The 17,871-nt window shown below is 41.3% G+C and overlaps 1 protein-coding gene across 2 annotated transcripts in view; it reads left to right on the top strand.

Annotated features, from left to right (window-relative positions):
- Positions 1-17,871, top strand: part of PLCB1 (phospholipase C beta 1) — a 339,645-nt gene that overhangs the window by 189,154 nt on the left and 132,620 nt on the right. For both annotated transcript variants that reach the window (XM_066316543.1, XM_066316544.1), the window contains exon 4: positions 12,927-13,067. In XM_066316543.1, coding sequence (XP_066172640.1) covers positions 12,927-13,067 — 141 coding nt within the window. The remainder of the gene's footprint in view (positions 1-12,926; positions 13,068-17,871) is intronic.

The following is a 17,871-nucleotide window of genomic DNA, read 5'->3' as shown; positions in this document are numbered from 1 at the left end:
TTAAAAAATTCAATGAGAATTTACTCCCTGTTGTTAGTTGTGCTTGCACAGCCTCAGAAAGGGGCAAATGCCACAAGCACCACCACCGTGTATAAAGAGTAAAACCAGATGGTGGTGCCAAAATAAATTACGTTACAGAAATATATATATAAAAATATTTGCTATTGTATATATGTTAAAAAATTGCATTATTCTGGAAGGGTTACAGATTACCAAAGACGTGATTTTTTTCAAACAAGCCCACTGACCAAATAAAAGAAATCCTCACCTATTTAAGTGTCTAAATGGTATGGAAAATATGGAAAAGAAAGAAAAAAGTTCCTTAGAAGATTCTGCCCTGTGTTGCTCAGGCTCTGTAGCCTCAGGTAGGTGTCAGCATGTACCACGTGGCCTTGTCTTGTTCCTATTTTGGGGAATCATTAATTTAAGCATTCAGGCTGACTCCAGGCATTATTGATCTCCCTATTTATAGTACCAATCCATTACACACAGGTTTTTATCTGTAGGGGATTCGTTTGGTTTGTGAGTGAGTTCAGCTGGTTTGCAGGGTTTGGGGGTCACTGTCAGTCCAGGCAGCTTTGCCTGAAAGGTCCCAGTTCACAGGCTTGGGGGATTTCTTCAAAGCACTGTCGGGATTCAGCTTTCTGTAGTGAGAAAAGCTGAATAAACCAGGGAATTACTGAAAGCCTTCGTGTCTCCACCGTGCTCAGCCACACAAATCTCCACAGAATGGAAACTGGCCCCTTCACACTCCTCCAAGGGTGCTGAAATGTTCAGCACACCTAAGGAACATTGCTTCTCACGGCAGAGGGATGCAGGCAGCACCTCTGGGTCGCCTTGGGAGATCTCATCCCTTGCAATCCAGAGGGAAAAATTCCACAGCAACAGCTCAGTGACAGCGCTGGTGGGACAGGAGGCGGCTGGAATAAAGAAATGAGTACACAGAGAGGTGTAGATGGCATGACAGCACCCCTCCAGCTGTGTGGTGGGGGATGGCCAGACTGCAGCATTCCCAAATTCCTTGCAGGATGAGGGAGCCTCTGAAAGTGGCCAGTGGGAAGCACTGCCACGCTGGCAGGATTATTATCCAGGTGTCTCTTCATGCTTTTAAATTCCAGGAGGTATAAATGCATGAAGAGGATCATGCCATTTTCTGTTGCAAGATCTCCTCCTGCTGTAAGCCAGGGTGGGGATGGTTCTGGTGGCTTTTCAAAGCAGCATCTCAGTGACACAGTCAGGCAAGGAAGGGAAGGTCTTCACTCTGCTCATGTGAATGCAATGAGGTTTTGTGCTTCATCACTTCAGAGCTTATTCAGATGTGGAAGTATGAAGCATACATTTATTCCTCTTCATAAAAATCATTCAAAGGAAAAAGAAAGACTTCTGCTGTGTTAACACTCTCAGTGATGCAAGAGCAGTTGATCAGAATATAAGAAAAATGAAATTCAGTAGATTGTAGAGAAGCAAAAGAGAGAAGAAGTCAGTTTTCAGAGGGAGGAAATGAAGACACTGAAATCCAGGATTTTTCACCTTTTTTGTCACAAGAGATGTCCAGGTTTTGTTTGTCTCCTTATTTCCTGTTAAAGGATGTTCTAGAGAAAAGAGCTCGAGAACAGCAAGGGATTAATGCATCTTTAGTTAAAACCCAGTGTCAAATGATGTTGTTTTGGGGAAGTGACATTGAGAATATTCTCATATTTGCAGAATATCCCTTTCCAAATTGCACTATTATAACTATTTGTTTTCCCAAGGATGTTCTGGAAGGGATCCAACTGGAGGAAGTGTACCCTCAGTGCCATAATCTTCTGTGCACAAAATATTTTTAATTCCCTTTTCAGAAAACACTGGACTTTGTAACCTTTCAGAAATATTTTGGTCAAACCCTGGAGTTCATAGCTTCGCTCAGTCAAGTGCTCCACTGGGGATCCTTGGGAAGTACAGCAAAGAGGGGGAGCAAAAAGTGTGGCCTGGAGTTTGTGCAGGACTTTTCCAGCCTCCTCTCCTCCTCTCTGGTCTCCTTTCTCCTGCCAAACCTATTTACTCCACATCCCCCAGCTAAAATTTTACTTTTATAATTGAAAAATTAACTGCTTGGGTAGTTTATACACATCAAAGTGGGGTTTATTTTCCGCTGCCTTCAAGGCTGTTTTATCCTTCGAGTTGGAAAGCTTCTTATCTAGATGAAACAGCCTTAAATAGCTGGATTTAGTTCATTAAATTCTTGGATAACTGGGAGTCTGTCTGGCACTTAGCAAGTGAAGTTAGGAAGAGAACTGCTCATCTACCTTCTAAATGTAAGAAACTGAATTCTTTGCAAGCTGCCATGATTTGTCTGAGGAGCTTTAAAAACAATTAATCACGGTTAAACTTCCTCTGCCAATTTTTTTACCCTTTCTCAACTCCTGTAAGTCCAGGTGAACCTCTTTGAATTGAGGTGATCCCTTAAGTTTTAGCTTTCTTATTTTCCAGATTCTGTACTGCATTAGTATATAACTGAACTTCATATAAAGTGTTAGCAAGTTCTCTTCAGAGTAGATGGATGTGAAAAATATCCTTTGTCTCCTTGCCCTTTCCCAAAGTTTAATTGTTTCTGCTGTGGAAAAGAGCCATCCATGGATATCAGGGATGCAAAAGTGTTCACTGAGAAATGTCTGCTTTTTAAAGAGCAACAGCTGCTGTCCCTGTGGCTTTCCCTATGAACCATGAGGAAAACCGATGGAAATGGAGAAGCCTGAAGGACCAGGTTTGGTGCAGTTGTCTCAATGCTCTGTGTCTGCAGATGTATAGGCAGAAACATGTATTTATGAGCGAATTTTGGTTCCAGAACACATGTGAATGAATCAAGTGCCCAAAGCTGCTCACTCAGAAGTTTGCATCTGGATTTTTTGGGACCATTTCCATCACTTTCTGCTTGCACTGATTTTCCCTCTTCCTTGTCTTGGTATTCTCATGTTGTTTGGCTGCTCACAAATATGTGACACTCAGGATTTTCATCAGCACTGTTCTCTGAGTTGATGTGTTGTCTTCTTCTAGCTTGATTTAAAACTGATCCAGCCACCCTTTTGATATTCCCTTCCCCAATTAGTCCTCGAAACCGTGGAGTACAAAATCATTGCCTTAAAATAATGTCCATGGCATCCCTTGAAGGATTCCTCCCTGCAGCTGCTTGCCAGAGAACATCAGTGTTGGATGTCCTTTTCTTAGCAGTGACTGAACATGTTTCCTGTACTCTCACAGGTGGTGAAATTAATCTCTCATTAAACCACCCAAATCCAGTTTCTGCATTTATTCACTGTTGTTTCTCTCTCCTCAGCCAGAAAAACATATTTGTGGTTATTACTCATACTCCTTGTAGATTTTACTGCCTTTTTTTTTTTTTTTCTTCAGTAGTCATGTCGTCTTCTAAACCAGGAACCTATTTCTATTCTGTTAGATACTTATTTTAAAAGTTAAAATGTACTTAGAGAAAATCTTCCTCTCTGGAGTAAATTGAAGCCAAGTTTTAAAAAAGGAATCTTAAAAATTTTTTTATTCTATGCTACTTTTCCTCTATTAATTTTGCCTTTGGAGGCAATGACATCTGCCATATGATTTTGCCATGTAATTTTTAGATAATTTTGTGGATTTTCAGCGTCAAGTCTCTCGACTTTGTGATAACCCTGGCTCCAATTCCCATCGAGCTGTGTTGTCACCAGGAACCAGGACAACTCCATCAAGATCTGCAGGGAATAAGTTCATCTCTGCTGGCTAATTTGGATTTGTAGGTGTCAAGTGTCCACGTGTATTTCTGCTTCTGACTTGGATGAACCAAGGTGCAGTGCAGAATTTATGACATGTGACAGCTCAAGACAACTTGTCATTAGCCATCAGTCATTAATTAGATGTGCCATTAGGAGCCTGTTTCCGAGCTCATGGGCTGATTTGCAGGAGCTGAGTATTTGCTACAACCCAAGAAGGAAACAATTTCCATTCTCGTTGTATCGTCATTTCTACTTTTCTTTCCTACTCTGCAAAGGAGTTTCCTAGAATTAAATACTTAAAGGTAATGGGAACAGTGAGTGTTTACAATAATTAAAATCAGGTAAATTGAAACCTTTAGCATTAAGCGTCCCACGTGACTTTTTAATTTGAAAATATGACACCAAAATGTGTGTCTCAGACAGGTAAGAAAGAACAAAATAGTTCTGGCATGGCACACAGGCTCTTTTCTTGGGTTTTGGGGGGGTTTTGGGGGTATTTTTTGGTTTTGGTGGGTTGTTTTGTTTTGTTTTTGTGGTTTGTTTTTTGGTGGATTTTTTTTGGGTTTTTTGTTTGGTTTTTTGGTTTTGGTTTTTTTCTCTGCTGATGAGCGTGTCTGAAATGTTTCAATAATAAGCAGCTTGTTAGTCAGATGTTTTCAATTCTGACTTTCCGTGTTTGATCTGTTCTGTTTGTGTGGGGTGAGTAGCTGGTGCATTCAGCATTTCACACCGTCTGGATGTACACATTTCCACCAGCTAAAAAACCAAAATGAGGCATTAAAATGCAAGTGATTGGCCTGCAGCCCTCATGGAGCGCTCCACAGCAGCGTGGTGGGATTGCCACAATACCTCTCATTCAGCTCATTTCAAGGATCTCAAATTTTTACAAATGCCAGATAAATGAAGAACTGATAGTACTTCAACCTCTGCAGTAACCCTATTAAATAACTCTACTGAGCAATTTCAAATTGGAAGAACAATGCATGTGAGATTTATAGATAAGTGAAAATTAAGCTGCTGTTCCAGCTATTCCTGCCCTTAGGTGCTGTGCAAGTTGCTGTAGAAATCATTTCATTTAAAGACTTTTTAAAGGTTTTTCAATAGTCTCATACAGACCAAAGAAAATGAGTTCATAAAAGTGACACGAAGATGAGATGAGTTTCTTTTCCCCACTGTCTGTTCATCTCTTCCTTTAAAATGAAATTGAAGAAAAACACACGGAATTTTGAGGAAGGAAAAGCAGGGATGGGAAGTGTGTGTGTTTAAAGGTCATCTTTAAAATAATAAGCCATTTGCAGCTGATAAAAATTGGTAAAAAGATGTTTGTGAGTTAGAAAACACCTAGAAGGAGGTTGTGAATGGTTGTAGCTGCTTGGTATTTCACCTTTTTAGAGTTGTCATATAATTTAAGATTTACACTGTGAGATGTAAAGTTTTTTCGTGTTAATCACAACCACATCCAAAAGCACTGAAAAACACCACATTTGGTCTGATTTTACTTAGATGGTTTATACTGTCACTTGTTTTTGTTAGAACATGCAGTCTTGCAAACGATTTAAAACTTAAATACCATGAACCTAGAAAACAACATCTTGAGAAATAGGAATGCTAGGATGGCAAACTAAAAAAAAAAAAAAAAAAAAAAAAAAAAAAAAAAAAAAAAAAAAAAACAACAACAACAAAACCAAACCACCAAATCCAGGCTGAATATTTGCTTAATGTTCTGTCATGAGAGCATGAGAGACCCAGAGAAACTGGATTCGGATCACTTGAACTATGAGAAAGGTCCAAAAAAGAGGAATGAGGTGGCCCTGGTTTTGTCCCTGGGCTTTTCCTCAGCACATGCAATTAATTCTCTTTGTATTTCAGATAAAATCCTGATTGCACTGTGTATGCCATAGATATCATTTGGGTCTCTCTCTTTTCCCCAGAAATCAACCTGGTTTTGTACTCTTAAGTAATACCTTCACCAAAACTAACACTGAATAACCATCAGTGAATTTGTAGTGTTATTCCCAGTAAATTTCTGCAGCACATTTGCTACAGACCTCATGGTGTCATTGAAAACTGTAGGGTAAAAGAGACCTGTCAGCCTGGCTGTGCAGCCCATGAGCTGCTTCCTCCAGCTTGGTGTGCCCTGTGAGCTTCCAAAGGATGCATCCTGTCCTTCTGATGTGCTGGCTGGCATAGCACTGGGTGGTTTTTTGTGGGGGGGATGTCCTCAAGTGTTATAAAAATACTGATTTATCACGTTTTGTGTTTTTAAATAACCCGTGTCTTGCAACATGGGTATTGTAGACAGTCAGAGTTCAGAGTCAGAGTTCATCCTGCATCTTCAGAGCTCACAGTTAGAATTATATTTGGAAATGCCTATTGACACAATCCTCTCTTTTCCAAAGTTCATTTGTACTGGCAGAGATTGGCTTCCCCCTCATTCCTTAGCCAAAGAAAAATGTGTATTAAGCTGGCACGTGCTGTCTCTTCCTCAGAAGTTGTACATCACAGAAAAAGAAGTATCTTCACTCTTCTTCATAGCCCAGTGCTGGTAAACCTGATGTATTGATGTTCTTACTTCAAGCGTGGAATTGGATTAAGCTATTTTAGGAAAACAACCATTGTTCTGGACGAGGTGTTTCATAGAGCAGGTAAATCAGCATTGGCTGTTTGAGGTGTGATTTATGGCATCCTGTCCTCCTTGGTAACATCTGTGGGAAGAACAGCTCTCGGATTTTAGTTGCGTCTGAGGTATTTGGGATTGCTGCATGTACCAGATCTGTAGGAGTCAGTGGACGCCTTGGATCTCCTTCCCCAGGGACTGACTAAAGCATTTCTGTCTCCTTCTACCTCATGCTGTGTTATATGGCAGAAGTGTTCCACTGTATTAACTGAGCAGATGGTCAAATTGAGACCGGTTTAGATGACTGAGATTATTTTTTCAAGAAACTTCCTCTTGTTTTGTGCACACTGACTTGGTTTGCACAGAAATGATGTCTGGATGACTTGGGTGTTTAAACAAGATCCTGGCTCTGTTTCTGTGCATAGGTGGCTATGGTGATACCATGCCAAATTTGGAATCCATTCTGAAACCTTAGAAAGGAGGAGAAATTTATTTGCAAATATTTTGGTTATATCCTGATGTGATACTCTTTTGTGAGATGTGTGAAGGCATTATTTGTATTAAAACCATACTGCAGTGTTTATTAGGCCAAATAGATTTCTGATTTAATGACGGTGATTTTGGTAAAGATAACTTGATACAAAGAAATCCGTTCAGCTCTCAAACTTCCTGTGTGCTCTGTGTAAGGAAAGAGAGTTTGGGCTGCACTGTTTTGAATATCTTTGATGTAGTAATTGGAGTATATTCATTTAACAGGACTGTCATTAAGACAGACAGACAAAATCCTGTCACCGAGTTTTGCAGATGTGATTCCCAAGCATGGACATTCTCCCTAATCAGTGAGAGGGATTACTGAAAGATGAACTGGAGAGTTTTGACTTCGGTCTCCACAAAGGAGCGAGAGAAGAAAGATTTCTTTGAAGAACGAGTCTGTCAATGCACTTGATGGGAAGTTCTTAGTTGTGTGTGACAGGAAGGGTGTTTGAACCAGCTGTGAGAACTGTGTTGGGATTGTTAGCTGTGAATTTCAGCCAGTGAAACAGGACATTCTGAGGGTCAGGCTTCTGCAGAAGCAAAGATGAGAAGCAACTCTTAGGTATCAACGTGGACCTGAGAAGTCTGGCAGACCAGAGCTGTGTGCTTCAGGTGCCACAGGTGGTAAAAAATAATTTTGAGAGCCTTAGAAAGCAATTCCTATCTTTAGCTGGTGTTCTGTGCTGGGCACCTTGCACTGGGGAGTTTGGTTATGGTTAAGTGGTCTGATTTTAGGAATCACTTGTTATTTCCTATTTTACTGCCCCTAAACCAGAAACTTACCTGTGTTTTGAAATCTGTGTCAGATATATGAGATATCCATGCTATCTATATATAGGCATGTATATACATTTTTGTTGATTAACACCCTGTGATAAGGAATTCTTGAAGACAAGACGTTCTTCTATTTGTAGAAAATCTGTGGGAGTTCTGCCTTCAATGGAGTCACAATATAAAGTCCTAAATTAGCAAGATTCTTTGTTTAATTTAAGCCTCAAACTCGAGTGTTTCCTGGAAAACTCTTTGTATATGTACTAGCTGATTATGCTTCTTTCCTCTCCTATGTTCCCTCTTCTGGGATATATAAAGAGCCAGGAAAATATAAATGCACCTTTGAATGCTTGGAAATCTCACTTTGATGAACAGAAAACTAAGATGAAAGTCTGTGCCATTTTTGTTTCAAATCTCTCCTGAAGTTATCAGAACATAAACACAATGATTTTGGATCATGATAGTTACAGGTGGTAATAAGACTATGATAGTCACAGTGTAGGGAATTCTGAAGTACTCTGTAGCTGTGTAAAATAGTTTTGAGAGTTTTTGCTCTGCAAATTAGTGTTTTCATTGAAAATTCCCAATGTATCATTGCACGCCTGCTCCAGCAATCCAAGAAGTTCTGATTCTCTTGATAAATCACCCCATTTGGCCATGACATTATCTGTAACTATCAAACCCCAGGAAAATCTTCGGCATTGGACAGATTCCATTCCTTTTTAAAGGGATCAGAAGCTGCTCTTTGAGATTGTGCTGCAGCTTTGGGAAGCACCAGTAAGCAAAGGGGGCTGACCTGCTGCTGTGTTTTGAAATCAGCATTTGAGTCCCACAGAACCTCCTGGCAGCCTTTTATAACTGTGTATGAAAAAAACCAGACTGTTTCCACAGACAGATGGTGTTGCGGGTTTTCAGAAGGAAAAAAAAAAAAAAAGAAGAAAAATAAGTTTAAAGAGCTGGTGATGCTAATAAAAGACATTATGGCATTTTCTGTGCTGTGCAGAGGACACACTAATTGGGATGTCAGGGTTAAGACCTGCATTTTAATAACACCCATCACAGTGAAAAGCAGGGATTGTAATGTGGCTGAGGTGTCTCTCTAAGTTTATGTTACTCTTATGATTTCCACTGAAAAGGAAATACGGCAGGACAAAGTTTGGGAAGTCTGATTGAAATCTATTTTTATCCCTCTGTCTACAGGACCTTGATTTCTAACAAAAAGTCATTATTTTGCATTTGTTCATGAAAATGGTAGGACTTCCATAAGCCCTTATTTAATTTTTTTTTTTATGTTTCTGGTTAACTTTTTTCCCTCTATTCTCTCTTTATTTCTCATTGATTTAAGGTATATATTCTTTGATAAGTTTCCCAAGACAGCACAACCAAGTAGGGAAGGTTCTTTTCCAATGAGCAGATAATTCTCTGACCAACCTTAGCCTCAACTTGACATGACTAATTTGATTTCTGAAAGATTCTAAAGCTCTTTGTGCTGCCAACACCTTCCTTATCACCTTCTCCATATTTGCCTGCTCACAAATTCCTTCTCCCTCTGGGAATTTAAGCACTGCCCCATCCAAACACTGATTTCCCTGACCTATTTCTGGGGCAATCTTCAAGCATCTCCAGTCCTTGAGCTGAAGCTCTACCAGATTCCAGTGGAAGGCGAAAGTCAAGCTGGTCCCTGAGTTTTTTGACTGGAAGAGTCAAAAGGAAACATCAAAGACTTAAAATATTGTGTTACAAAGGGAACTCGGATGAGTTATGTGGGTATTGCCAATGGCTGCTCTATATTGGCCATCCTGTGGGTGTGCTCCCAAACTTCAGTAGCTCAGGTGTTCCAAAAGTGGCTGTAATCAATATTAAATAGGTATAATTCTTCTGAATGTCCGTCAAAGAGCTCAATATGTTGCTAATTAGGTCCCAGTCTAGCAAAGAGCTTATCCTGAAAACCAGTGTGTCCACTTGTGTGCCCGTGTATAGAACACAGCTTCAACCAGCAGCAGGCTTTTCAGTGTCATTCCCTCAAATGGAATTATCAAAATCAAAACAACCCAATTTACATTAAAAAAAGCTTTATTTGGTCTTGCTGCTTGGTTTGGTTTTCCCCCCCCACCATGTGCTTTCCTGCCATCTCCACAGGAGAAACCTGCTGACATTTTCAAACGGGCTTTGATTCATAGAGCACTGATAGTCTTCAAGATGTTGATAAAGGATATTTTGCTCATCTCCTTAGCACTGTTTGCAGTGAAGGGCGGTACCAGAGGAGCAGAGCTGTGCATGAGGAATGTGGGAGCTGGTGGTGGTCGGCTTTGAGTCTGAGAACTTCAGATCCAAGCACTAGTTATGACCTACATCATCAGCTAAGGGCGAGGTTGTCACTGACGAGTGCATCTGTCACCTCCAAAGGGCAGCTACACCCATGGCAGGGGTCAACAGGGGTGTGAATCATGTTAGCATCAAAATTATTCTCTTGCACTGAGCTTAAAAATATAAACTTTTAAAACATATATATTAAACCCCAGCTATTAAGGTATGTATTTTAAGTCTATGGAGCCCCTGGGTTGCACTGAGACAGCCCGAGACGTGGTATATTCCCTTTATTGAGAGCTGCTGGATAGTGGCTGGACAATGCACTGCTGTAATGGAATGTGTGCATCAAACTTTGCTAGACAAGCCTTAAACAGAGCAGAGAAATTCAACATTTTAGCCACTCAGACACAGCAACCCAAAGAAGATGGTTTGTCTGATTGCTTGCCTGTAAAACCTGGTGAAAAAAATCTTAGATTTGGAAGACCAGATTCACACTCATGTTGCTTGATTTGCCGCTCACTTCACACTTCTAAAAACCAGCCAATGCCAGATGATTTCTCTTTTGATGAATTTGCTTGGAAAACCAATCTCATTTCAAATATGTTTCTTTTTTTTTATTCTGTGGTTCGTGGCTAATGCATATCTCAGTCTAACTGGAGTGTGATTCATCACTGAGACATCCCTTGGGAGAGTGTAAATACGAAAGGAAAAGGTTATCTTCTCTCTTCTTTTGTTGTTTATCTTCTCTCTTCTTTTGTTGCTAGGATTGCAGTTCATCATCTGGAGTGAAACTGAGAGCAGGAGGTCCAGCCAGGGAGAGGGAAAGAGGAATGGCAATGATGTGAAAGGGAGTGAAAGCAGATAGACAATCCTGTTCTGTCTGAGCCCACGAAGAATGATGCTGTTCCCAGACAGGCCCTTGAGCAGAGGCATTTATCTGTCTGATTTGGAGGCTGAAACGGTAGAGGGTAAAAAGGAGATGGATTCTCATCTCCCAGAGACATAAAACAAAGATTTGAAACATCCAGCCTGTAAATGAAAGAGAAAGGAACCCATCTAGTAATACACCACGACTGACTTAGCAACTGCAGGGCATTTCTCTAGCTCTTCTCCCAAATCTAAATGATAGCATTTCTTTGTCTTTCTCCTTTGGATCCTCATCTCTGAAACACAACTACTATTTTTGTATTCCTCTCCTGTTTTTTCTCTCCAGTGAAAGGCTGTGATTAACTTGTTTACCCACGAAACCATCTTTGTCTCGGAGCACAATGATATTCACAATTTACAGAGCCCTTAAATAGGATTATTCTGTCTGTTCTCCTGTAACACTTGGCATCATACCCAGTATTTAAAGAGACTCAGCATTTATGATAGACAGCCCTGTACTTCCTTCTCAGTTTCTACCTCATACTCAAAAAAATGTTTTCCTAAATCTGATGAAGTGTTTGGTGAACACACACAGCTTCATTGCCTCCAAGATATGATATCAGTCAGGAGATACCCTTTAGATTGATGTCTTGTTGGTAAAGGATTTCCTGCAAGATCTAGGAAAAATGGCCCTTTTTATCATCTTAACCTTGTTATATTAAATTTAGCTGCTATCAGTTGGTGAAAATTCAGATACTTATTCAAAAAACCATTAAATATTAATACCACAAATGAGACATATGCAGACAGCTTGGGGAGAAGGTTCATGGGAGACTGAAATTTAAAGTGCAGCACGTTTTTTGTGTCAGTTTTGAAATAACTTGATCTCTACACAGCCTCTGTCATCCCACAGGGATCCTATTTGCTGGCCATTTTTTAGTTTTGGAAGGAGGCTGAACAGTCGTGCCTTCTAGGAAAGCTGAGCTTTCACACCATAGGGGCCCTTTCCAAAGGACTGATTCCAGTCATGCAGGGCAGCTTTTCATCTGTCTTTATAAACTTCACCAGGAGGCCAAGGACCTGTTTTCTTAGTTTCAAACACACTGAGTGCATTTCTTGGAAATGGTGCAGCCTAATAGGAACGAGGAGAGTCACCAAATAACCCGAGGTTTTTACTCACACACTTAGGCTGCCAATGAAGCTGAGGTTCAGGCTATTAACAGCTGATAAAAATCATTGAATGTGCCTTTCCTTCACAGAAGTGTTAGGCAGTCACACCTCTGTGGAGGCTGGAACAAGGTGACCACGGAAGGGATTGAGTCACTATCCCTGGATGTGTAGCTGTGGCATTTGGTGACATGGCTTAGTGGTGGCTCTGGCAGAACAGGAGGAACAGCTGGACTAGATGCTCTTAAAGGTCTTTTCCAACCTAAATGAGTCTATGATTCTGTATTGGATACAAACTGGAAAAAAAAAAAAAAGGAGAAGGGGGCTAAAAGCTAAATATGAATGGAATATAACTAATAACTTAAAAAATACATAACCTGTTGAACATGAGCTAGAAAGAGGAGGGCAATGCTAAAATTCCATTATTCATTTCATAAAGTTTAAGAAAGTTAATTCCAGATGTCTTCTTAATTCCTTAGGAAATACTAAGTTCTCATTTTTAGTTTTATCTAAAATCCATTAAAATCACAGGGAATCTCACTGCTGAGGACAGTAGCCTTTGGACAGATTGTGTTTTTCTGACAAGCAACACAGTTTGTGTTTGCTTAACTTCTGTGGCAAAATAACTGAAAATAGGAATGTGCAGCCATCAGCTGGACAGCTCTGAGTCTGTACAGCACCAAGATAGAGCTCAAAGGCTTTGCAGGATTTACAGCAGTGATTTCCTTTTTTGTTCTGGGTTAACAGCTTTAAGCGTTTGAATGAGTCATTCACCAGATCAGAACCTCATGCCAACGTGTTTCAAACGTTCAAAATAACCCCAATGTTCAAAATTGAAGCATTTGGGATTTTTTGCACCTCTTTTGGTGCAGTGTATTTGGGAAAGGTTTGTAATGATTTCGTCGTTGTTTCACCCGCAGGATCCGAAGCTGCGCGAGCTGCTGGATGCTGGGAACGCGGGAGGGCGGCTGGAAAATCGGATGATAACTGTTGTGTATGGCCCAGACCTGGTCAACATATCCTACTTGAACCTGGTGGCGTTCCAAGATGACATAGCAAAGGTAACACACCTGACAGATGAAGATCTGTCACATCAAATTCAGGTTTTGGAAGTAGTGTTTCGAGATCTGGATAAATGAGCTAAAAGTGAGAATTGCTATGAAATGAAGCACGGTTCTCTTCTGGGCACAACTGAGTTGTGCCACTCAGTTCCCAAGAAGAAATGTGAAATCTTTTTTTTGTTTTGGTTTTTTCGTTCATTTCAGCAAGATTTATGCCCCTGGTAAGTGTGCTCATGTTCAGAATGTTGCTCGGAAAGCCCAAATAATCACCAGTGAAAATAGTGCTACGCACAAATTTTAACTCAGGGATGAGATGTCACACTGTGGCTCCCCAAACACGCATCAGTATTTCAGTAGTAGCAGCACATTTTGCCCACTGAGAGCCCTTGATAAGGCTTTTAGTCAACATCATTCCCTTAAAAAAGTATTTTTTCCATGCAGGTCCATCAGTTTCCTCTGTCCAACCCACAAAATAGAATTACACTGATATTAGTACATTTGGGTTTTGGTTTTCTCCTCCTCCTTCCAATTTCTCTGCAACACAGTTCTGTTTAATGAACTGGGAACTTTTGCTTTATCTATTTCAAACAGACACTCCAAAGCTCCTCCTCCTTCCTCTTCCACTCGTATGGGTACGCTCCGATCCCAGCCTCCAGACATCCATGCACAGAACACTTTCCACAGAGCATTTTGACATCCTGGAGTTCACTAGGTTTTGCTAAAAAGAGGTTCTCTGCAGCCTGCTGTGATTTAACAGCAGCAAGGATTTATTTTGTCGCCTCACAGGCAACAGGGATTGTCAGACCAGGTGCAGAAAGGTCATAGGATGAAAGCCTTCAGTGAGGAGGGCACATTTTTGCTTGCCAGATTTCTGTTTCTGCTGATCTTCTTTAGCCAACTGGCAAAAACATGATTTCCAATTTTTCTTTGACATTGAATAGAAACAGAAAGAGTTAGTGGTGGTCCATGGACAGCTGAGAGCTGTGCTGTTCTCAGACTTGAAAATGCAGAGCTCTACAGGGTGGGAAATCTTAACGCTGCAGAAATTAAAGCGATTGAAATAACTCTCCAGGAAAAAAAGGAGCCGTGTTTATGGTGGAAAATGAAAAGATACGCTAAATCTTTACCAACAGGAATTGCTGTCCCTTATCAAGGAGCAGGGATAATCACCCAAATCAGAAGCTTATGTCCTTCTTTTTCACTTACCTGTCTAGCCAGCAGTCAGTGAGCCATAATCTATTTGCTAAAACAGCACAGAAATGGGTATTTTGGGGCTATTTTCTGTTTGATAATGGAACCTTAAAGTACAGTGGATAAAATAACATTTTGTAAAAGCTTGGCTGCTCGAAATCTTGAGTAACTCCCACCATCTGAATAACTAAGAATCTGAGTTTTCCTTTTATTTATAAATGCATAAGAGCAAATAAATTAAGATTTGATCAGTTGGGGATGCAATATTTGATCAGTTGCCTTGGGGATGCAATTTTTAAGGCATTACAGATTAACTGTGTGTGCTTTGGGGTCGTGTTAAATATCCCGATTGTTTGAATCAAAATAGTTTTGATCACTGTCGAATGCACCTAAAAATTCCTCCCTTTTTAACCTGTTTACCAACTTTATATGAACCAGAACACAGAATTTGGTCTTTATTGTCTCTGAGCCCCATGCAGTGACTCAGAGAAGTTGTAATAATAAGCACATCAGGCACAAATCATCTCTTCAGGGAGCTCTGGGGAGGAATGTCAGTACAAGACGTTTTCAGCACCACACTTGCAAATTTTGGCTCTTCTGATGTTCCAGGGAAACCAAGTGTCAATAGAAATCTGGAGCTCCCACCTTCTGTTTTCAGTGTGTGAATATTTTTGGGTCAACCCTTCATTAGTGATACCTTGTTTTTCAAGTCGTGTGGCAAGTGTTGACCAGACATCACTTGAGGAGAAAGGCAAAGTAAACTGTAATGGTCTTAATGAAGCAGTTAGAGTTATTCCATTATAGAATTTTCTCCCTTTTGCAGGGGGCTGCCTTTTCTGTTACAAACTCTGCTTGCCACATCTACTGGCCAAGTTATGGGAAAATGAGGAAAATGCAAGTCTTGGGTTATTCGGCTTGCCTCAGGTGCCCTAAATAGAAATGCCAGTGTGCTGGTTTATGGTCATTCCTCCAGGAGAAAGTAGTATCATCATGATGTGGTTAAAGCACATCATGATGAGCTGAAGGGCAGCTGGTTTGTTCAGAGAATGCAGCTTGAAATTCATTAGGCACTGGTCTAAAGGGCAGGCAGGAAGGTGTGTCCTGGTGGGGAAGAAGAGCAGCACTGAGAGAGCATTTGCTTATTTTCGTTTGAGAATGCCTGTCCGGGTGAGATTTATTTGTGAGCATCCACAGATTGCTGCAGGAGCAGCAGAGGTTTCTCAGACCCTGTTCTGAGCAAATGCTCCTTTTCCCTGTCTCCATTCCCACCATGGAGAAGACCAGCTCATCAAGCTCTCTCTGCTCTAAAATAGTTCATTTTCTTCCCAAATCCAGCAGATTCCAAAGTGAACATCTCATTTTTCACATCTCTCTCCTCTCACTCTCTTTGTTGCCTCTTAATGCCAGCTCTCATCTTTCTGCACTGCCAATTGTGGCCATGCAGGCACTTGTCCAGAGCCCAAGGAAATCTCTTTCTCCTCAGTTTGATGAGCTTTGGGTAAAATGCATTACTAAGAGCTGATGAGTTCCTCCATAAGTAAAATGATGTCATCAAGGATGATTCACAAGTCACGCTATACTATTCTTTCCAGCATACATTTTTATCTTTCTAGCTTCTTCAGTGTATGTAAGAGCTTGATCAGTAGAATGAAATGCTAAAGCAAGCCACATAAATTCACATCCATTTGATATGGGTGTTTTTTTAAAAATGAAATTCTGAAAGTGTAGAATTTCAGCAGCTTGCTTTGTTAACCTCCCACCAAAAAGAAATGTGCGAGGAACATTGCCTTCGCACGTAGTCAGGCCTGATTTGAAGGAAGTGTTTTCAAGGCTCTGTGCTGCCTTTTCTTATGAAAAAGGTCTCATCTCTTCTGTTGCACTCAATGTCTTACGGTACCCTGATGCATGCAGTGGAAGAGAGATTACTTCACTGAGCAGCACGTTTCCAAATGAGCTCTGCTCATGTGCTACCTGTCAAAGCACAGAACAGCTGGATTCCTCGTCAGCAAAGTTCACAGGAGTGATAGAAGGTGAGCTGGGGTGACAGGACAGAGCCAGGAGGGGATCAAGTTCGGGAAGCTCTTATCATGATGGATGTGACTTGCTTGGAATTGAAGATCAGAAGGCCAGGTCCTTCCACTCCCAGAAGGGATCAGAGCTGGGTTTGTTGGCACTGCTGCAGCTCTGTTTCAAAAAAGCCCAGATTTATATTTTCCTGTTGTATCACATCTGTACAGAGGCTGCAGTGGCCGTGGCGATCCAGGGGCTGCTGTAACCTTCCCACAGCTGGCTGTTTTCTCTGCACACAGAGCAGCTTTCCATCCCTTGGAATGCTCTCCCTGAGCACTGCCTGCTGGAGTCGCTGGTACAGAGTTGGGGTGTGGGCTCTGCTCTCTGCCATGCTGCAAACCCAAGGAAATGGAGCCATTTGGTAGCTGGAGCAGCAAGGCCCACCTTGGCTCGCTGTTTGGTTGGTGAGAGCCTGTCAAAGGCAGTCCTAAGCATCTCTGTATTTTTTAAGCTCTGTCCTCAGTGCTTTTGTTCCCCCTCCTGCCGAGGGTTCGGATCAGCGGCTGGAAAGATGATGTGGCCCTTGGCACATTCTCTGGTCTTGGCTTTTTGGCTGTGGCTCTGGGGTGGCTGGACCCTAAAAAGGGAGAGACAATGAGCAAGTGTTGCTTGTGACCTGGTTAGCAATGGCTCAGCCTGCAGGTAGCCCTCAGAATGTTTGGCAAGAGCCATGGAGCTGCTTTGGAGAGCCAGGAAAAGCCAGCAAAGGAACAAAATGGAACAAATGGCAAGACTGCTTATATAAATAATGTGTGTGACAGGCACATAATAAGTGAGTTCCCCTTACATTCCGGTCAAAAAGCATTGAGACAAAGAAAAGGAAGAGCTGGGGGTGTGGGATACTCTTGAAGTGCCCTACTTCTGTTTTATACAAAATATTTTAGCTTTAAGCTTAGCAGAAGCAGCGAGATGAAAACAGTCTATCAAGATCTGTTGAAAGCCAGTGTATTTTCGATTTCCAAATAGTATTTTGTGTTGCTGTTAATCTCTGTGGCTGTTAGTGTCACAGGAGAAGTTTGAGCAGCTATTATTAGTGCCTAAACAAAGCAGTGTTTACAAGATGAGCCTATTTTGAGCCTGGAAAAATGAGTTGCCAAGAAGAAAAGCAGATGCTGCACTTAATACGCTCTCTGTTCCAAGAGTCACAGCAAAGCAGTTGTGTTGCTAACAAACCCGATTCCTCCTTCTCCTCTGCTTCCTCACACCCCTGGTTTTTTCAAACTAGACCTAAGAAAGAAAAAAACAATTAAAGAAGAAAAAATGGCAGTGGTCATGAGAAGGTGGAGGGGAGGACTGTGTGAGCAGCACTGATTTGCCTCCAGAACAAGTCTGTGTCTGAGGGAAGGTTTCTCTTCCAGAAACACCAGCCACAGGAGAGGTGTTATCTCTGGGTGAGGTGGTAAATGGGATGGGCTTCAGGATCTGAGAGCTGGAGGACATCAAAGGCCACTAAAACACTGGGCATACAAGGCAGCCTTATCTGCTCCTCCTTGGGAGCAGCGGTGCGAGACCAGTGTCAGGAACAAGGTCTGATAACGTCAGG

This window comes from Sylvia atricapilla, chromosome 3 (genome assembly GCF_009819655.1).
Source record: "Sylvia atricapilla isolate bSylAtr1 chromosome 3, bSylAtr1.pri, whole genome shotgun sequence".
Lineage (NCBI taxonomy): Eukaryota > Metazoa > Chordata > Aves > Passeriformes > Sylviidae > Sylvia > Sylvia atricapilla.
This window is presented reverse-complemented; position numbering and strand designations above follow the sequence as displayed.